This window comes from Phaenicophaeus curvirostris, chromosome 1 (assembly GCF_032191515.1).
Source record: "Phaenicophaeus curvirostris isolate KB17595 chromosome 1, BPBGC_Pcur_1.0, whole genome shotgun sequence".
In the NCBI taxonomy this organism is placed as follows: Eukaryota; Metazoa; Chordata; class Aves; order Cuculiformes; family Cuculidae; genus Phaenicophaeus; species Phaenicophaeus curvirostris.
The window spans coordinates 166,833,163-166,855,442 of record NC_091392.1 but is presented as its reverse complement, the minus strand read 5'-3'; the positions used below and the strand labels follow the sequence as shown (position 1 = coordinate 166,855,442).

The window sequence follows — 22,280 nt, the reverse complement described above, 5'->3', positions numbered from 1 at the left end:
AAGGGTTTTGTGTTGATTCCTGCACCACCATGGTTGACAAAGCAGATTTTTAACACAAACTGAAATCCATGTCAGTTTGCTAAAAATTGGTGTGCAGGAAGCTCCAGGACTTCAGGAATTGACTGACAGTCAGTACAAAAGTCTGTGCAGGAAGGCAGGACAGAAACCAGGAGTTAGTTTTCTTGCAAGTTGCTTCAAGTGAAGCTGTCACAGCACAATTAGAGTGTTTAGGTTGTATTTGTGAGTGGAAAGGGGCTCTTGTGTGTTTATAATTTCTTTGAGTTATTCAGATGATACAGCTGCTGGGAGGCTACAGAACTGTTTTGCATATCCTGTTTATGCATCCATTTGGCTTCTGAGGGCTAGGAAAAGGCTGAAGGAAAATTTAATTTTTCTGATGCTGTTTTCTGCTTTGCTTACCTAAGGGGAATTGTGCATTTCTCAGGCAGATAAAATCCAGACTTATGTGCAGACTAATACTATAGCCTACTGATAATAAGGTAAAATTCTTCTTGGTGAGAAAGAGTTCTGCTTAGAACAAGAATTTCCAGACTGGTTTTCTTTGGGTTTTTTTTTTTTGATTTATCAGTTATTAAATACTGTCATAGGATTCTCCACAGTAGAAGTACATGTACATATAATCCTTACAATTTATTTGAAACTTGATATACTGGACAAACAGCAGGAAATGCTTAGATGCAGATTTTGTGTAGAGAGATATTGCAAGTTTAAAATACTAGAAATAAATGTGAGATGTTTTTCACTGTTCTTCCACAAAGGGGTGCAATAGTGACACGTTAGAGTAAAGATCAGGCAGTATTTCATGGTGATGACAAAAGAAAAGTGATGTTTTTTTTAAGCATCTTTCTCTTAAAATCATGCTTTTTTGTGTTGAACTTGCATGTAAGAAGTTAGAGGGTTTTTAAACTGTTTATGAGAATTTTTTTTTTTTTTAAGGAATAGTATGTGCAAAATTTTAAAGCACTTCAGGTAGTTTAACTGAGAACTGAGGCTGGGCAGCTGAATCACTCAATTTGTTCGGTTAAGTGTGCCTCTTGTGTACTCTCCTGTAAAATTTTTCAGCAAGTTGTGAAAGTGATATCTGTGATATCTGTGGATTCTGTTTGATCCATTTTTAATTGTTGTGTATTTCAGTTGCATCAGTTGTTTTTGGTTTAAGAAGTTAGTTAACTGTTGCAAATATTTTCAGATAACTCCATTTAACAGAAGCCAACTTCCTTATACTCTGCACCCACCCGTTTTTAGCTTCACTTTATATGAAAAACTAGAGTTATGGGCACATGCGAGGAGTTTTTAAAAAATTGCCTACAAAGTGGTAACATTTGCTTTACAGCACATCAATATAGATTTGCTGGTTTTAACATACACAGGTTTTTCTGTTATCCTATTACAGTAATCTTTGTTTCTCCTGTGTTGGCTTGGCACAAGGCAATGTGTGCTTTGACTGCTTAGCTGCATGAACGTTTATTGGCCATCAAACAAGCTAAATAATATTAAATTGAACTTCTGTTACAACCTTCCTCTCGTGTCCTGCATTCATTTGCTCTTTCTTATTACCATGGGTTGACCTTTTCTTGGGAAAGCTGTGCAGATACGTTTATACCTGTATGCTGTGTCGTCTTTGTTTGATATTGGGTAAACTGGTTTAGGGTTGTTGTGGTTTGGGAAGTAAATATGGCATTATGCCATAAGTTAGGTTTCCTAGAAGAATCACAGCAAAATACAAGAACTTAAGAGGAAAGCTCAGTGTGCTTTAAAAGAAATGCACAATGCTTTAAATGGTTACCAACTAGTGACAATCAAGGTTATTATTAAGAAGAAATAAAACATTTTGTAATCATTCTTTTTTTGGGAAAAATAAAAGAGGATTTGATTGAAATTCAGTTGCTCGGTTTCAGATGTAATAAGACAAGTTCTTAAAAAATCCAGAGAGACAAAAACAGTACAGTGGAAGCTATAGTTAAAAGACTAAAATTGGATTCACTGCTTTGCACGCACATTTCTAAAGGGTTTTTCTTTTTTCCCCTAAGGAAATAGCTGAAGCCTGCATGTAGCTCGGGTGTTAGAAAGAACCCACAAAACTAACTTCACTTTTTGATTTCATGCAAGCCCATTAGAAGCAATTAGATGGGCATGAAAAAACTCCCTAAATATTGAAGGAATAGAATACTGCGAGAAGGAAATGGTTCACTGCTTCATTACTAAGGCAGTAGCATGCAGTTAGTTCATTTCCCAGAGAAGAAAGACAATTTATAGTTTTAAGTGCAGCCTATGGTAGTTCAGTTTGTCATTTGGAAGTTTCAGAACATGAACAAAAAATTATTGTACATTATTTTGGGTTTAATTCGACTGTAGTCTTAAAAACTATCCTTCATTTTGTTTCTATATGCGTAAACTTAGGCATAACAAATTGAGAATCCCGTGTTACCTTCTTAAGAAAAAATAAAACAGCAACTATATTTAGGGAAAGTTTGCTTTTTTTTAAATAAAAAACCTAACTTTAAATTTATAGCATACTTCCTGTTATAGCTTAAGTCCTATTTTAGCTTATGTTTGCTTTACTTCTAAAAGTAGGGATGAAAAGTGAGCTCTCTTATTAAGTGCAACAAATTCAAACAACTGCAGCTTTCAACAAGCACAGTATTTGGAAAAACTTAACCAAAAAACCCACCACTTCTTAGAAAATTTCACTTTTCAGAAGGTTTCACTTTTCTGCCTTACTGCTTCTGTTCCAGTCACGTTGCATGCTTACTGTATTGCATAAAGCAAACTATACCTTTGTTTACATAGTGAATTCCCATGGCTTCTGTGTTTTTATAGGATTGTATGCTGTCAATTATATGGAATATACCTGGAACTTTTCTTTGTATTCTGCTTTTTACAGGTAGCAAAACAGAAACCTGTCTTCCTTGTGCATGGAAGCGTATCACAACTTGCTGTTGAATGCTTACTGTACCTGTGCTTCTTTGCTTGTATTTCTTTAATCGCACATCAAACAAAGCATTATTAATGGGGGTTATGGAGAAGCTTTTGCTTGTAAATAGTGCTTAATTATCTATTCCTTTCTCTTTTCTTTTCATCCCCCAAACCAAACATTCTAAGTTATCAAGTTAACGTGGGAATAATAACCTCTGTGTAGAGGTGTGGGGGTGTATAGGTGTATATTAAAAAAATCTCTTCTTTGTTTTGTCTCTTTCTTTTTCACTACTCTGTGGTTTTACTGCTCTGTTTTCTAGCATTTTTTTCTTGTTCAGTAGAAATATTCTGGAAAATATTTATGAATCTGAGACTTACTTGTCTGAGACTATGCTATGGCGGTGCAGGAGAAGAGAGAGGAGTACCTTTTATAATTTTTTTTTGTTTTATATATATATTCTTATATATTTAGATCCATAGAATTGCCAGGTTGGAAAAGACTTCTTGGATAATCGAGTCCAACCGCTCCTATCTACCACTAAACCATGTCCCTAAGCACCTTGTCTACCCTTCTTTTAAACACATCCAGGGATGGTGACTCTACCTCCTCCCTGGGCAGCCTGTTCCAGTGCCCAATGACCCTTTCTGTGACAAATGTTTTCCTGATATGCAGTCTGAACCTCCCCTGGTGCAGCTTGAGGCCATTGCCCTGTGTTCTGTCCCCTGTCACTTGGGAGAAGAGGCCAGCACCCTCTTCTCTACAACGTCCTTTCAGGTAGTTGTAGACAGCAATAACATCTCCCCTCAGCCTCCTCTTCTCAAGGCTAAACAACACCGGTTCCCTCAGCCGCTTCTCCCAAGGCTTGTTCTCCAGCCCCTTCACCAGCTTTGTTGCTCTTCTCTGGACTCGCTCCAGAGCCCTCAATATCCTTCTTGTAGCGAGTGGCCTAGAACTGAACACAGTATTTGAGGAGCGGTCTCACCAGTGCCAAGTACAGAGGCAAAATAACCTCCCCAGACCTCCTGGTCACGCTGTTTCTGATACAAGCCAAGATGCCCTTGGCCTTCTTGGCCACCTGGGCACACTGCTGGCTCATGTTCAGTCGCTGTCAACCAACACCCCCAGGTCCCTCTCCTCCAGGCAGCTTTCTAGACAGTCTTCTCCTAGTCTGTAGCACTGCACAGGGTTGTTGTGCCCCAAGTGCAGGACCCGGCATTTGGCCTTGTTAAACCTCATGCCATTGGACTCTGCCCAGCGGTCCAGCCTGTTCAGATCCCTTTGCAGACCCTCCCGACCCTCCAGCAGATCGACACTTCCACCCAGCTTAGTGTTGTCCGCAAACTTGCTAAGGGTGCACTCGATGCCTTCATCCAGGTCATTGATAAAGACATTGAACAGGGCTGGACCCAGCACTGAGCCCTGGGGAACCCCACTTGTCACTGGCCTCCAGCTGGAGTTAACTCCATTTATCGCCACTCTTTGGGCCTGGCCGTCCAAAGAGTTTTCCACCCAGGAGAGTGTGCGCCTGTCCAGGCCAGAGGCTGACAGTTTGCTAAGCAGAATGCTGTGAGAAACTGTGTCAAAGGCTTTACTGAACTCCAAGAAGACCACATCCGCAGCCTTCCCTCATCCACTAGGGGGTCACCTCATCATAGAAGGCGATCAGATTAGTTCGGCAGGACCTGCCTTTCATGAGCCCATGTTGAGTGGGCCTGATCACCCGGTTCTCTTGCATGTGCTGTATGATAGCACTCAAGATCACCTGTTTTTATATATATATTTAAAAATCCTTTTACAAGGTTTTTTTTCAGTGCTAATTTAGCAGAGTAGAATCTTTTAGAGGCTTAATTGCATGGTGCAGCTACAGCTATATAGCAACATGCTCCTGCTTGAAAGCTTGTGTGTGTGGTGTGTCACATTCTTCCTGGCTATGTGCTGTGCCTGCTTCCTGTGCTTGCTCTTACATTTTTTCTTGATGCAGATTCGGCACATTGAACTGGCAGAAAACAAAACTAATCTCTCTCCATTTCTGTACACCCCATAAAAATTTATATTGGCTTGAGGTTAGCAAATAAATTTGGTGGGACCATGTGCCCCTTAGCAAATGTATTTTTTAATCTGGCAACCTGACCAGAAGCTGCTTCAGTTGAACAGAAATGTAAATCTTTACTTTTATTCCTCTTTGTTTATTCAGTACCAAACACAAACTGCTGTCAAAGGCTAAAGAAGACACTGCCTTTGCTTTAACATTTTCCCCCAGCTCTTGCGCCTAACCAGGTTCCTAGTATGCACTAGAATTCGTTTGTTGAATTATTTCTATAGAGTATTGAGCTGATTTATTCTGAGGATCATCATTTTATGATTGCAATGTTGCTAGTCTCAATTTTGAATATATATATATTGTTTTTCTAGGTCCGATCCTATGAAGTAGTCCGTTCCTTAAGAAAAGAGCTAAGCGATCTACAGATGAAAAAGGAGAGCCTGACAGAAGAACTGAGTGGGTGCAAATCCCAACTGAAGTGTCTGACAGAGGTCTGTACACCTTAACTATCTCAATTAATCATAGAATCATAGAATCACCAGGTTGGAAAAGACCTCTTGGATCATCGAGTCCAACCATTCCCATCTAAACCATTTCCCTGAGCACTTCGGTTTGGGTTGGAAGGGACCTCAAAACTCATCCAGCTCTGCCCTGTTGTCACGGGCAGGGACACTTCCCACTGCCCAGGCTGCTCAATGCCCCATCCAACCTGCCCTTGAACACCCCCAGGGAGGGTTTGGGTTGGATGGGATAATAAAGGTCATCCAGCCCACCCATCCCCTGCAGCACACATGGACATCTTCAACCTGATCAGGTTGCTCAGAGCCCCATCCAACCTGACCTTGAATGTTTCCAGGGCTGGGGTTTCTACCACCTCTCTGGGCAACCTGTGCCGGAGTTTCATCATCCTCAGTGTAAAAAATTTCTTCCCAATACCCAATGTAAACTTAAAAAAAAAAATATATATAGTGAAAAACAGATTCTCCTAGTCATTATTCATGTATCAGATATAGAAGTGTTTTTTCAGTATAAATACTTTGGGGGGAGGGAGGGAAAGGGCAAACATGCTCTTGCATAACAGCTAGTTTTGTATTTATGGATGCACTGTAAGGTTTGCTCATGAGACTGTTCAGGATAGAATCTTACAAGTGATGTGCTTTCTGAGGGCAAAGATCAAGGCAGGGAAGGTGAGAGAGGAGATCCATCCAGAAGTTGAAGACACAGTGATGATTGAGTGTATGGTTTTGAAGGCGATGGTGTTTTGCAGTAGTTTTCATCACTTTTTGTTTTAAAAATTTGTTTTAATGGATTTTTTTAAGAATTCTTTGGTGTTGTAGTTTCTCTGTAATGCTTTCAACTTTTTATATTTTAATTTTCCTATTAATTTCTATACTAAAAAAAGTCATTTGATTTCAAGTAAGGTATAAATGCCAGAAGGAGAGAAACTAATTGTCTAAACATGTTGAAGTTTTATTTTCAAAGAGTAAAGGAGTTGAAACAGTATGAGGCATATGCTGGGTTTTGGGGTAATTATGAATATATATATAGCATTCCGAGTAAGTATACAGCTAGAATGGTTTATATTTTAGCTTAGTTGCCCGTAAATCTGGAGTTCTGATAAGATACTTTCAGCTACCCTGGTTATGTCTTATCATGGCTAGCTAGGACTGAAATGCCACTGTCATTTTGCTGCTTCTGAAGTTATTCTTTAGTTATGACTTTTTTTTTTTTTTCCCTCAAAATTTACTTCTAGAATAATCTGGTGTGAGGAGATACTAATGATACAGGTTTATCTTCTGAAACTCGTATTATTTTGTTTTCTCTTTTTGAATAAATTAGAGAAAATAATCAGTAAAATTCATGCATTTATATCCTTCAGCATTATTTTGTTTATTATTTGTTTTATTATCCCTGGTCAACTTTGATTTACATAAGCATTTTCCTTCATTGTGCTTTTAATGTGCTCTGAATTAATAAAATTCTACAGGAGTATTTCAGCCTTCTGAGATTTGCTTGACATCTGTGTTAATTTTTGCTCCAGCAATTTAATAGGATAGTAGATAATAATAATTACAGTTGTGCTAGAAACAATTTTCTTGGTACATTAACCTTTCATTAATATAGAAACTTAGAATTTTCTTCTTTTTATACCACATGGTGGCAGTATCCACCTTTCCCACCGATTTATTTTTCAGAGTTTGAAGTTCGCTGTGCTTTGCTTTTGATGATGCCTGTGTTGAACTGAGGTGTTTCTTTGAATGCTTATGCTGCATTTGCATAATCATGCTTAAAATGAGAGACAATTAGCGAGAGCGAATACCTCATTTAAAGAAGGAAAAAAAACCAACCAGGCAAGAGATCCAGATGTTGAAACGTCACAAAAAAAAATAAGCTTACAATTGTTAGAAAATTATTCCCGAAGATCGTCAGCTTTCACATAAGATCACTTCCTACAGTTCTTCCATACTTGTAAAAAAACCACTGAGAGCTTTAAAGAATAAGTTATATAAATGTTGATATTCACGCAGAAATAAAGTCATGCAAAATATGAGAGAATTGGGTATAGACTCGGGAAAGTTTACCTAGCCAATAAGGAATTAAAAGAGCTTAAAGGAAAATGTCTAATATGTTAAGTCAACTCTAGGAAAATTAAAATTTGAAATGAATTTATTAAGACAACTATTGCATAACATCAGCTGTTATTTTGTGGAAGGATGGCTGTAGTCCTTTAATTTGGTGAGAGGAAACAAGCTCTAATTTTACTGCTCGTTTGGAGTGTGAACATAAGATGCTTAGATTATTTTGTTTTCTCTGCTCATGAGCTTTTACATACTGTTTTGTAAGAAAGCAAAGCAGCATGGTTCTGTTCTCTGAACAGAAGAAATAGCTATATCAGTTATTTTGATGAGCTGATATAGCTGAGTATTGGTTATGTAAAAGCAGATCAACAAACCCACTAAACCTTATTTTGCTACATGCTCCTATTTTTTCAGAGGGACACAACCCACCAAACAAAACCCAAACAAAATTCAGAGGCCAACATACCTAATCTGCTACAAAAGTGACTGCAGTGGCCAAATGTTGTGGCCTCTCAGCCAGCTGAGTTGATAAGCATCCAGCTGTACCACCTAGGAAGCTAGGTTCTGTAAAAACAGAATTGTCATTGTAGCCTTGTAGAAAATAATTCTCTAAGACCTAACAAATCCACATATTCTTTAGGCCATTTATTAATTCATTTGTATTAGAAAAACTTTTATTTATAACTTCAGGGCACAAAAGACATCTTTCATATGTTTGTCATTTCTGTTTGTACTCTAGTTATATGAAAATACGGTTTATTTATTCAGAAGGGGCAGAATGTCCTATGTGTGTATCAGCCTCCGTTAGCCCTCATTTAATTCTTGGTAGTCTTACTACTCAGCCTACTAAAACTCTACAACTTTGTTAGAAAGTCCTCTTGTTGATTCTCTGCAGCTGCTCAGAGTTAGCACTTAATCAAAGCCTTCTGAATCTGTAACACAGACCCAGTAGAGTGAGACACTGCTTCTGACAACTGGTAGGAGAGAACAGCATGTAAAGACTGATTTCTAGCAGTGGAACAGAATCCGACAAACGCAGCTAGTGTCAGAATATGTTGGTCACCAGATCTTGGTGTTTTTTAAATGGTCAGTGTAAGTGGTTCTGCAGTACTATCACTAAGTAATGTCTCTGTACATTGTTGTTGCATCTGTGATTTAGACCAGTGCAACTCCTCTGATTTTAAGTGAAGCAGCAGCAATGGACTGGGAGAAGGTGATGGTAAAAGTGATGTTCTTGTATTGCAGTGCTGGCTGATTTGTTATGAAATGCGTAGTACAGTCTTGTTTCAGTCCTCCTTTGATAGTGTTCGGTACTTCAGGTACGAATAATGTTGGCATCACCACCTTTGGAGGTACAGACAGGAGAAAGTCCAGCTATAGTGATGTGTTACTAGGAGCTTCCCAGAAACAAAACTATCTTCTGATGTGTGTGTGTTCCCATGCTGAACATTACTGTGCTATTTTCAGAGTTGTTTTTTCCGAAGTAGTTAGAACCTTCCCTCAAACAGATGTAATTGACTATTCGTGTGTTTTTCAGGGCTGGGAGAGAGTCTGAGCAAGAAATTCTGATTTTCTTCGTAGTTCTAGAAGATGATGTATAGCTTTCTTCTTCTGGCTGCAAGTTTCTTGGCAAGGTTTTCCTGGAATTTGGTCTTGATACAGTTTTATCAGGGCTTCCTCTCTATAGTTTTTTTTTTGTTTGCTTGTTTCTCTAAAGTTGTCTTCAGGACTTGCCATGAAATTTATGGTATGTTGGTTATCTAAAAGCTATGGTTGCCTAAAGCTGGATGTGTGTAGGACAAAGATTGCTTTGAAGACCTTGTCCCTGAATGAGGATTAGTAGCTCTTAGATTTTGCTAGACAAACCTAAAAATGTCCTGTGTGATAGTGTTTTCCAGCTGGAGGAAAAACATTTCTATAGTCTTTAGAGAATGAACTAAGCCATTGCACTCAAAGGGGAAGTTGGCACTAGATGTATGTGAGTGTTGTAAAATTGAGGCTACTTATGCCACTCTAGAACTGCATTTGCTAAGATTTCTTCTGAAGCTTGCACATCTTTAATTAGAGATTGTACTCTAGAACTGTTCCCCAGCTCCCTGATGCCAATTTCTTTCAGGCCATGCTTTGATTACTTGACATTCACATCTCTCTCTAGAAAGGACAAACGGGTTTCTATCTTTAGGTAAGATGTGTGCCTTCTTTCCTCATTAATGTTAATATTTATGTTGTTCAGGGAAAAAGCTGCAAAGAAAAACATTCAACCAATAACTGTTAGCTTGGGGCAGCAGTTTAACATTCCAAGACTCAAGAAAACTTACATATCTATGAAAGTTCTGGTTTTTATCTAATGTCTTTCGACTTCTCTTGATGTACCTGTGGCTCACATAGGCTGCTAGTTGATGTTCAGAAGCAGCAAGTGGCTTAAATCTGGTCTCTAATGTAGTGATCTTTGGGATATTTTTCACCTGAGACTATTTCACTGAAGATTCTGATTAGCTGAGATCCAGACAGAAAGCTTTTTATTCACCTCCACTTTATTTTGCAATAGAGGCACTTAAGCCAAAGCTTTTCTTTCTTACCAATTTTCCCTGTTTTGGAAGTAGCTCAGTGGTTTTGTTTATAATTTTAAGTGGCAGATAGTGCTCCACATACAGTCCTTGGCAGGTTACCAATTTCATATCGACATACTAGATGAGATGTGTTACTTGTGCAGTTATGTATAACTTCATGACATTTGGGCAGTTGTATTCAAATAAATAATGTACTGACCAGTAATTTCTGAATGCATACTGCGTAAACAGATTGAAGCAGAATGTTATCTTTACTAAGTAGGAGCACCTCATCCAAATAACTTGTTTTTCAAATCACAATGATATAGTAGCTTTAAGTTTACCTAGGGTCTTTAGGTACCTTAGTATATGAAAAGAAAGTGCTGGCTTGTGTAAAGGATCCTTCAAAGATGAAGTTCTTTTAAATAAGCTTTTTAAAAGCAGGATCACTTTCTTCCTCAGGCTTTTAAGTAGTCTGTGTGAGGAAGTCATGCTAGTTCTGCTTGATTGGCTGATTAATTTTTCCCCTGCATTTCTGTAATTTATCTTCTTATTCCCAACTATTCTATACACTGCCGTGTATCACGTGTCACTAATTATTCAAGAAATGTCATCCAGTTTTTGTACTTGAAATTGAAATAGATGTTCATTTCAGTGACTGCTATAAGCTGCTGTTCATTCCAGATGGAGGATAACAGTAAAGCTTAATATTATAGTACTGAAGACTGACATTAAATTGTTAGGTTCTCTAACAGTTTGGCTTTTAAATGGTGCAGATCAGGCAAGTTCAAAATCTTCCTGCTTGAAACGTCCATCTGTTGACAGTGTTTGTAGACCAAATGGAACTGCTTCTTGGTAGGGACTTCTTCACGTGCTCTGAAGAAACCACCTCTACTGGTTAGTACTGGATCTCTTGGACAACTCTGTTACAAAGAGTTGTCTTTAGGAAACATTTGCCCAGGCTTCTTGCACAGGACAGGTTGGTTTGTTTTAACCACCTCATCTGTCTGAGTTGCTACTCTTTGCAGTAGCAAAAGCTAATAGGAAGCTGAAGAAAAGCCATTCATTGTTGGCAGGATCTTCACAATCGCGTGCATGTGGTGAGATGTTTGTCCTTTAGTTTGTTAAGGTTTGTGGACTTACTGAGTTATGCCTATGTATTGGTGTCATTTCTGGGAACTCATTCATATCCTTGAAAATGTTCGGTATCTTGACCCCTTCAAAAGCCCCCTTTTTGCTTCAGCAGGGCAAAGCTGTTCATTGAGACTTAGAAGATATCTCTCGAAGTTGAATTGAAAGATAAAGCTGTTCCATTGCAGAGATCTTTAAACCAGTTCAGGGTATATGGACCTTGTTATAAACTAAATTAACTTATCATGTACAAAGCAAGGCTTATTCTTGTTAAGGACTGGTAGCTTGATTTTATGTCTTTAAGATGTATAAAAGTCCAGAAGCTTTTCTATGGCCTACCTGGAGATGTGTGTACCATATAGGGGGTTTTGTGTGTTAGCATATAGGCTGTTTATTAGTTTGCCTTGTCACATTTTTTCCTGTGATTAAAATACAACTTTAACTTGCTAACCTTTTAAGTGTTAGAAAATGGTAATCTATGCAGTAGAATTAGTATTTCTTCAAAAATTATGGTAGATCTTTAAAAAACAAACAAAACAAAATAAACCCTCTTTCTTAAATTAGAAGGAACTCATTTTGTAGATACGTAATTGTTATTGGGTGCTTTAGAGCTGTTTATGACGAATTTGTCCAGAAGTTAATAAATTTCATTTAATACTTCTGATAGCTACTGATTGTGTAATGCTGTAGGAGCTGCAATACCCCACTCTTGTGAAAGGTATGTGAATTCCAGCATGGTATTAGCAGCAGAATTGCACAGGTTATCCCTGAAGGAATTGTATCCAAGCTTAATCTTTCCCTTTGCACTTAAAAGTTAAGTGCCCTCACTACCATTTTCTATTGCAAGATCAGTGATGTTTGCACTGTATAACAGGGTACTTGCACCTCTGTGTTACGTATTTGAAACTGTATGCCACTTGTAGACAGCACCTTTAAAAACATGTGGCAGAGGCTTTACCGTTATGGTAATGCCATCTTGGTAAAGTTTGGTGTGTTAGTTGATTTAAGAAGAAAGTGTTCTACAGTGTTAATTTGTTTAATGTATGTCAGATAGTAAGGGTAAACATAAAAATAAGCGATGTATACCAGTATTTTATGATGAATAATAATCATATCTCTAAATGACGTGTTCTTAATGATACGCCTTCCAAAATCCTCGTAAAATCTTTCTCAGTGTTGCGATTATGTAATTGTGATCTAGTGTGATTTAGTGCAAGTGAAAATTACTAGATATTGTGAAATAAAAATGAAAATTTCTTCTATAACAAGAGAAAAGTTACAGTATATTTAGTATCTCAGGGAGCTTTTCTGTGTCTTGGAGGCATTTAGATATTTTATGCAATAAAGAATTCTGTTGATCTTTCACTTTGTGGTGCCTGTGAATTTGGTCAGTGTTTCCTTTGTGTCTTTCCATCCATACCCTGAAGTATTATCCTTGTGTTCATCCCTCCTAGGAAACTATTTAGGAAACATCCTCTCCATATATGCTGTTGTCCTACACTTTTCTTGTTGTTAAAAACTAGGTAGACACAATTGCTATCCTCTTACACCTATATAAAATGTAGCTTTCAGTTTATTTTAAAAATCTATACAATGTCCATCACTCAAAATACATATAACTTACAGTGACTAAATGGTTGGTTCAGTAGTCACAGCTTAAGGCAGTCATTGCTTGAAGTAAATATCAGTGTAGCTGTGATCATTTCAAAATGTTTTACCTTCTAGAGCTATGAAGACGAGAGGAAGAATCGATCAGAGCTCGAGGTTAGATGCCAGCGCTTAACACTGGAACTGGCTGATACCAAGCAGATGATTCAACAAGGTGATTACAGACGAGAGAACTATGATAAAGTAAAATGGTGGGTATCTCTGTAGCTTAGATGTTCTGCTAACATACAAATGTTAATAGATAAATGTCAACCTTGATTGACTGGAGTTTTAATTTGATTTTTTGGCTAATGCACGCCACAGATATTCTTCCTTACCTCAATCTACTGATGTTTCAATTGTCTCCTGTACTATACCGCAATCGTAAAATGAAGAACATTTTGAAATCTGATGCATCAAGTTATCTTCCTAAAAGTTTATATTTGGGGATTTACTGTGTTTTCAGAAGAGCCTACCAGTCTCATTGCAGCTAAAGAAATCAGAGTTGTCGATGCCAAGCATTTTAGAACAAGTACTTTTTTGTTTTTTCCTAGGTTAAAAGCAATGATCAAAAAAAGGCCCTGTGCTCTACTATGTGGTGCCTACACAGTGAATTAAGAGGGTGGTGCCTTGGGAATTAATAGTTTAACTGCAGGAAGTTACGGTGTCTTTTTCTTGTTTAAAATACAGATTTGGAAGTTCTAGCCAATGCTTTGAATGCCCATCTTGTAAATAACAATGGCAAAATAGTGAAAAATATACTCACAGGAGTGTACTTCACAGTCCAGCTCCCAAATGGCTGTTTTAGTGCACTTGCAAGTAAGAGAAATATGGCCCTTGGCACATTTGTTGGGGAATGGATTAAAAAAATGGAGATTATGAATAGAAAGCACCTCTTCAGTCCCTTAGCTGTTCATACTGAATGAACTCAGGCACAAATGACTTAGAACTCCTTCAAATGACTTAATGGCAGTCTTCTGAATAACTGTTCACAGTTGTATGTACTAAAACAACCTTGGAATCTAACTGGAAGCTTTTTGCAAATGGGATGAATTGGTGCTATGATTTGCTTCCCATGTGCAACTGCATCTTAAGTGGATTGTAATAACTTTCATGTGAATAGCACCAGTGTTTAACAGTGTACGTTAAAAATAGTCCTGAGTTGAAAAAGGCATGAATGAATGTCCCAAAACTGTGTTTGAGAGAGTAGGTTGTATTCATCTGGGTAGGCAGAGACGAAGGGGAGGGGAGAGCACAGTTGGCATGACTACGTAAGGATTTTTGGAGCATTGCAGGAGTTAATCAGTTCCAGGTTTGTTTCTGCCTTTAAAAATGCTAAGTCAAATCTTGTAGTTATCTCAGTTTCAAAGCTATCCTATGCTTAATATAAAACTGGTTAGCTGCTTTCCAAACTGCAAGCTCATACTGGCTCATTCATTTCACTGTTCTAACAGAGCCAGAATGAGTGGAGACATAGAGCTGCTTCTTTGTGCATATGGAGAGCACTTTTTTTCAGGGCACCAATATAATTTTTGCAGCTGTGTCAAGTGTGTTTTAATCATGAGAAGAGTATTACAACCTCCTCTAGTATCAAGGGACTGTGTACAAGGGAGAGTAGCAACTGAGAACAAGTATACATTGCTTTCTGTTTGATTGGGGAGATGAGAATGATTTTGCTTTAGCTTTTCATCTAGCTTAAATGTCAGCAGGAGATTTGAGAGAACACCATGGAAGATAACATCAAAAGCTGCATAAAGCTAAAAGGATGGATGAGGGTACTTGGAGATTGCTAAGAGAAGAAAAGCATAGCCCAAAGTTACACTAAAGAAGAATAATAGGAGGAGGATAAAATAATTTTGGATAGGAATTCAGGATTATTTAGGATTATTCTTTTGAAACAAAGAAAATTAAACAAAAAAATCTTTTGTGTAATAAGATACTGTTGCAGGTGTTAATAACTAAAAAAAGGTAGGTTTATCCTTAATTGCCTTATGAGTGAGCAGCTGGAACGTGAATGACTGGTTGTAAGAAGCCCATATCATGAACTGAAAGAAGGCTGAGAAATTACAGATGCACAGGAATCCTGTTCATTACACTTTATGTATCTAATGGTTTTACTTTATTTTAACAGTGAACGTGATGCATTTGAATATGAACTGTCAGAACTCAGAAGAAAATATGAAATATTAGAGGTGTCACACAAAGCACAAGCTAAAGAAAGAAATGACTTGTCAAAAGAGGTAAGCGTAAAGATCTTATTTCAGTAATTGTCTATTTCTTCACCTCAGGAATTTGATTCTTTGTCTGGTCAAGTCTTTCAGGATCACCTATAGGATTATGCAATAGTTTAGTTTAGTATGGTCCTCAGGAGACCAGCTGGTGCAACCATCCCATGCAGTGCAGAGGCATCTTTGGTCAGGTTGTTGAGGGCTTTGTCAAGTTTTTAATATCTGAAGGATGGAGACTTCACAGCCTTTCTGGACAGTCTGTTCCAGTGTTTGTCAATCCTTCTTTCTGAAAAAGTTTTTCTAAAATCTAATCGGATTTGTTGCAGTTTTTTTCTGTTACCCCTTGTCCTGTCACAATGCACCTCGAACAGTGTGTTCCAGTTGGGCAGGTGAAGATACCACTTACCCCATGCAGATTTCTCTTCTGAAGACTGTAAAATAGCATAGGGGTAACGGTTTTAAGCTGAAAGAGGAGAGATTTAGGTTAGAAATTAGGAAGAAATGTTTTCCTGTGAGGATGGTGAGGCACTGGATCAGGTTGCCCAGAAAAGTCATGGATGCCCCATCGCTGGACGTGTTCAAGGTCATGTTGGATGGGGCTTTGAGCAACCTCATCCAGTGGAAGGTGTCCCTGCCCATGGCAGGGATTTGTAACTGGGTGATCTTTACTCCCTTCCAATCTGAGCCATTCTGTGAATCTATGAAAAAAAACCAAAAACCATTTCTTTTGACCCCTTGTACATCATGTGCTACAGTCCATGACCACCTTGGTAGAGCTCTTCTGCCCTTGCTCTAGAATGTTAATGTATGTCTTTAGGGAGAACTTGGAATGAGACATGGCACACCAAATACAGTCTCACAAGTACTGATCACAGGTAATAATAATTTTCTTCAACTTACTGTCTTCATTGTTCCCAATACACCCTAGTAGGCACTTGGCCGCCTTTGCTGTCAGGACACACTTCTGTCTCATGTTTAGTTTGTTCAATTAATATTTGCCCATCCAATTAATATTTTGCTTATTTTTATGTAAAGATATTATGGGACATGGCTGAAAGCCATGCAGAAGCCCAAGTAAATGGCATGGACAGCTGTTCCCCCAGCACCCATAAAGTGAACTTTCTTGTCAGGTTTGCTAGGGATGGTTTGGCCTTGGTAAAGCCATGCTAGTTGTTTCCAGTCATCTTTTCTTCCATATGCATGGGTATGGCTTCAGGCTGCAGGCAACATGGCTTGTCTCTAAGGATTGGGGAGAGGGGGTTGTACACATTTTCAGTTGTTTAATTAGTTGCTCAATTCCTTTGACTCTGGTATCTCCCTTAAGTAACCTTTAGTCCTTTTATGACTTAGGAAGGGTAAATTCTATCTAAACCATGTATGTGGTGTCTTTTTACAGCTTTAGGGGACATATTCCTGATAAGTTATTAATTTATCAGTCTTTGAACTTGACATATGACATCCTCAGGAGCTTAAACGGCAAAAATATTTAAGGTGGTAAAACTGCAGTTTGCTATCAGGAATGAGCAGTTGAGCCACTTTATCAATGCCGTGCTCCGTGGCTGCTCTCTGACAGTGTTTGCCTTAAACAGAAGGAGGCTATTCTATCCAACACTATATTCTTCTTGGAGTAGTAGAGATGACTGATTGGGAAGGCGCTTACAGGAACTCACATGTATTCATGTTTCTGTTTGGCTTCCATTCACCCTTCTGTGGCAATACTGCTAAATGAAAGTCAAAGCAAGACACACATAACCCTCTTTGCCCTTGGTGCTGGCCTGGAGCATTACCTTGTCCGTGACAATTGTGATATACTTTAGCCTCAGAACTAGGAGTTTTACCATTTGTTTTTGGAGCAATAGTCCAATTAATGCCCTTAAAATTTTCACTTCTTTTTATGAGAATGTTGTAGCCAGTATGATGGCAGATTGGCACCAAGAGTCAATATCAGTATTTTTGACATGTAATACTGTGCAGTACTATCAATATTCACTACTTCAGTACTGTTTAGATACCAAGGTAGATTAAGGGGCACTTTGCCTCTTTTGCAGGTGCCAACTGCCAGAAATAAATCATGAAAATTTATAAAATTATAATTTTATTAAAATCTTTTTTTCCGCTTAAAGTTTTACCAGCTTATGTTAAGCAATAGAGGTTTGGGCTTTTTTTTTTATTCAGAAAGGAGTTAAATTTCACAGATAAGTGTTAAAGCAAAATTGCAAATATGTGTACATAGATTAAATACTTATCTCGAAATTCATGTTAAAGTGTTCTTTTTAATGCTTTTTATAGTTGGCAACCATACAACAATCCCTCAACTTGGTGCAAAAAGATAAAGATTATCTTAATCGCCAGAACATGGAGCTTAGTGTTCGCTGTGCACATGAAGAAGATCGCCTTGAGAGACTTCAGATTCAGCTAGAGGATGCCAAGAAAGCTAGGGAAGAAATGTATGAAAAATATGTTGCATCCAGGTAAGTTATCGTGTGTTCACTGCTGTCAGTAGACAAGATATTTAACAGTTTTCACTTGTTTCTTGCACAAATCTTGTTTTATTAAAAAAACAAAACAACTTTCAGAAAGCTGGTCTGTATTTGTGTGACTAGAAACAGGACACATCTTTTGCGTCTTAATGTGCATCAGGAAATATTTTTTTAAACCTTTGATAGAAAACCATAGCAAAGATGTCAGTATTGAAAGTTTATGGCAACTGTTTTCTTAGGTGTTTGTAGAAATTTACAGGGGCAACAGTAATTAATTACAAATGAGAGAAAAGCTGTCTCAAGTGTATATGTTGCATATTTCTCCCACGCACCCCCACCCCCCGCCCTAAATGATCTTTATTAAAACAAGGAGTATCTGAAATACAATCTTAATTATATATTATAATAAATATTTAATTTTCACAAATGTTTAAAATAAGACATATTGTGCTTCTTGTCAGCTATTGGAGCTGATATCAGTCTTTCCTATCTCACGTTTGAGTACAAATTCCTTAAACGTAGCCTTGAGAAATAAACCAATTGTTGTATGCTAGCCGCAATGATAGTGTCAAATCCTTATGCTATTTGAATTGGTATAGATGTATATATATGTATAAGATGTTGAACAGGAAACGCTATGTTATTCAACTACATTCCTTGGTACATAAGTAACGCTGTACTACAAAATTTCAAACCACATTTAGATTTTTCTTATACAGAGTTCGAGTGTATGCAGTTCATGTTATTTCCCTATATCTAGATGTCAAAAAATACCTTGTCAATATATATCACAAAACTACATCAAATGTTTGCCTGTATGTACTTCATTAATGAATATAAACCCCTTTTTGGTTGGTAGTGTCCTTATAAAAAACAACTGAGGATTGAATGAAAGAGCTTAGAGTATGAAGTAGATTCAGCTTCTATTCAGCTACTTCCTTCTCTTTGAATCAAGAAGATGGAATTGAAAACATCATCTATAAATGTTGTGTCCTTGTATAACTAAGAAGTGTGCTAACAGGACTTGCCTGTAATGCAAGTCAAAGACAAATTTTTATCTAAATGGAAATGGAGAAGTACCCTACTAAAATGATCAGCTATTGAGTTCAGCCCATATTTCTTATCAGAGCTGTTGTTAATGTTATTTTTCCTTTCAATGTAGTTACTTAAACTTTTTTTTTTATATATATTTATCTCAGAACTATATTCACTTGGAGCTTCTGCATTTTTTTAGTAAGTTTTTAAGCCTTGTTTTTAAATGGGGCTTTATAAGTAATGTAGGTCTGAGCAGTCTTCCCCCAGAAATGTGCTTGTAAGCACTGACTCTTGTAGCTAGATTTCTGTTCCTAGAGAACCAGTGTCAAATCTTTATCCTATAATAATGATGTAGAGGCAGTTTTATGGAGCTGTCTCCATTTGAGTGACCTAGAAAGAGACATATGTAGTAGCTTATCTCTACCACAGTTTGGGCTGCCCTCCTGCCCTCCTGCCGTTTGGAATATCAGAGGTTTCTGTCTCTTGCATTTTGATACTAACTAAAGAGAAATTCTGGGAATTACTTTGCCTGTACGCATTTTAATAGTCTATCATTGGGAATCTGTACTGTTACCAAATGTCCCTCTTGACTTCATTGGTATCAGTGACTCTCTTCATGATGCTAGTTTTCATAGGCAAGATGTTTACTATAACAAATCGGGCAAGTATATTTGCTCTCCTCTAGGGACTGTGATTGTCTTTTGCACAGGAGAGAAGACAGGATAGTGTATTGAGCAGCATCTATAGGACTGTGCTGCAGCTCGGGCAGCCTGGGTTATGTTGAGGGTGTTGTTGCTGACCTGCTGATAAAGAAGTTATTTCATAATGTAAAAAAGTAGCTTTGAATGTAAAAATGTTAATGTAAGATTTCTTTTGTCAAATGGCAGTAATTGGATCCTTTTGTAAAGCACTTTAAAATCTGCATGGGATCTGTGATATTGCAGAAGCTATCCCTTCTTTACGTTTTCCCATGCATGTGTATATACTTTTTATGGGTTTTTGAGACTGTGTCCCATGATGGGAACTCGAGTTTATTCAGCAGTTTAAACCATCCATCTCTCAGGTGAAACATCTACAGTATTAGGTTTGTTCTGGAGAGTTCGACAGAGTCCTGTTTATGTGTTAGTTAAATTAGAGAGGTACAAAAGTGTAGTGCAGGAGAAAACTGTACCAATTAATAGACTCTCTACAGTCCTTAGTGCTACCTGGAGGTGACATCAGTTTGGGTAATAAGCATGTATTTGCTACGTTTTGAAGAACTTTTAATGCTTTTTAAGGCTTTTTAATGCTCAATTCTGCCAAATTTTTAAAAGATACACTTCAAAATACATTGAGGTTGTGACAAGATGAGTGGCAGAAGCTCATATCTACAGTTCTTGGAAATCTGTGTGTAGGCACAGACCAACGTGGAGGATTTCTCTTTATATGTTGAATCTTAAAACACAATCCATAGTTGTGTTGAAATGTTCAGATCACATTTAGTTCATTCACATGTGTTAAAGCCTTATGAATCATTGACCTGGGAAGAAGTTCGTTAAAACCTTAAGCCTGAAGAAGACAAAACAACTAAATAAGGCAAAACCATTTTTAGTTACTGCTCAAGCAAAAGGCTATCGCAGCAAGTCAGGAATAAAAATCACAAATGAGTCCTTTGCTTCAGCAGCAACTCAATTGGTGTGTATTAAAAGGCATTGGTAGGGCAGTCAAGCTATATTCTTGGAATATGCCCTTTACTATACCATTTGTTTACTTCAGTCATCATAAAGATAAGCATCACTTTGAAATCTTTTCTGGTGACATCACTGTGCATATTCAGGTCTTTTCCAGATTCTTCTAATTTTTGCAGTTTAACTTTCCTGACTTTTGGCAGTTTTGCCATGGGAGGGAGGGTGTAATTTCTGCAATGACAGAGATTTCTTTTTGGCAAGTAGTAATGGTAACAGTACATTGTCTCCATACCAAGAAAATGGTCATGCCTATTGATGCTGCAAAGAATAATTCTACCCTGAGCCCTCATCTTCAGCATTTTTTTGCTACATATCAGGCTGTATAACACATCATGAAAACAAAAAGTTTGTAACGGGAACCTTGCATTCCACTACAATGTGGGGTTTGGGTTTTATTTTAAACTTCTTAATTGTACCAGAGATCTTCATGAAGTCTTTTGCTGTAGTGTAGTGCGCTTGAGGAAGAAGAGGAGATAAATTTACCTTGAAGGGTCATCTGAAATTCAATGTCTCGATAAAAAGACGACAGGAAAACCTAGACAGTGAGAATTCTGATATTTAAATGTTTGGGGCTTTAGTTGATTATGAATGAGTTCAGGGCCTGCTCAAGTACTGATTTCTAAAAGCCATGGGCTCTCAAACAGTTGGAAATCATAAGAAAACTAAAACTTTTTACAGTTATAAATGCACATTTGTTTATAAACATGGTTTTATTTCCAAACCTGTAATTTCTACCAGTTGCTTCAATGCTGGATGATTATTCTTGAACATTACCTCGATGCTATAAAATTTTAATGTACTTTGCTGTTAAGTACTTGCAACACAAGTCTTTTTTTTATAGTTTTATAGGAGAAATTTTTTATGGGATTCCTTACAGTTCGTTATAGGCTTCCAAAGTTACAAAAATGTCAGTATTACTCTGAAATGGCATTCTTTTATCCTCAAATCTTCCGATTCCTGCTGCTTAAAAACTTAAGAATCTGTTTTAATTAATTTATATGTGATGTTAACAGGATAAATTCCCAAATCTTGACGTTTTTTGACTTCATGAATCTACACAGTATGTGATCTCCAGTGTTTCTTGTGACGTTTTTCCCCGCATGAGGTGGAAATAGTACACAGCAAAGTCTCATGGTAGCATGGCAGTTTTGTAAGTTAGCAAGTTAATTAACCCTTACACGCTGATGAAGAAATTAGGAAACTTTGGAAAGTGAGGAATTCACCTTATCTTTTTAATTAATGGAACTACTTCTTGTAGAGGCTGATAAAGAATTTCTGGAAGAATGTTAAGCATAATGTTGCATGTTAAATCAATGTCAAATTACATTGAAAAAATTAAAATGGTATGCAGAAAGATTTTATTTATACTCGATTTAATATTATTTCTTCCTGACTGATTTTCACTCAGTTTGCACAACAACATAGGCTGTATTTCAAGTAATTTGGGAAGAAAGAGAAAGAATTAAGATAAAATCAAGAAGTCTCTGCTGTACTTGTGTAGCTGTACTTAAGTTTTGATATTTTGGCCAGTGCAATTAATTTTAAATTCCGATGTTGTGCATTTGTTCACTTACAGAGACCACTATAAATCAGAATATGAGAAGAGACTGCATGAAGAGTTGGAACAGCTAAGGTTGAAAACAAATCAAGAAATCGAGCAGCTAAGAAGCACTTCAAAAGAGATGTATGAACGTGAAAACAGGTAGATAAGATACAGGCAATAACGTAATTAGGGCAAAAATGACTAAGTGCTGTTTTGTTCTTTGGTGTAATCCTCGTTGCCTGGCTCTTTGAGAAGTTATCAAAATGTGAGAATTTAAGTCCAATTATAAAACTGATGATTAACTAAAATTAAATGATACTTGTACAGTAAATAAACGGTGATATATTTATTTATTAAATTGGGTACTTGCAACATTGTCAAT

At 37.3% G+C, this 22,280-nt stretch overlaps 1 protein-coding gene across 3 annotated transcripts in view; it reads left to right on the top strand.

Moving 5' to 3' along the window:
• The window catches only part of PIBF1 (progesterone immunomodulatory binding factor 1), a 113,875-nt gene that overhangs the window by 7,211 nt on the left and 84,384 nt on the right, over positions 1–22,280 (top strand). For all 3 annotated transcript variants that reach the window (XM_069880315.1, XM_069880308.1, XM_069880324.1), the window contains exons 5-9: positions 5,351–5,470; positions 12,964–13,097; positions 15,017–15,125; positions 17,403–17,584; positions 21,932–22,057. In XM_069880315.1, coding sequence (XP_069736416.1) covers positions 5,351–5,470; positions 12,964–13,097; positions 15,017–15,125; positions 17,403–17,584; positions 21,932–22,057 — 671 coding nt within the window. The remainder of the gene's footprint in view (positions 1–5,350; positions 5,471–12,963; positions 13,098–15,016; positions 15,126–17,402; positions 17,585–21,931; positions 22,058–22,280) is intronic.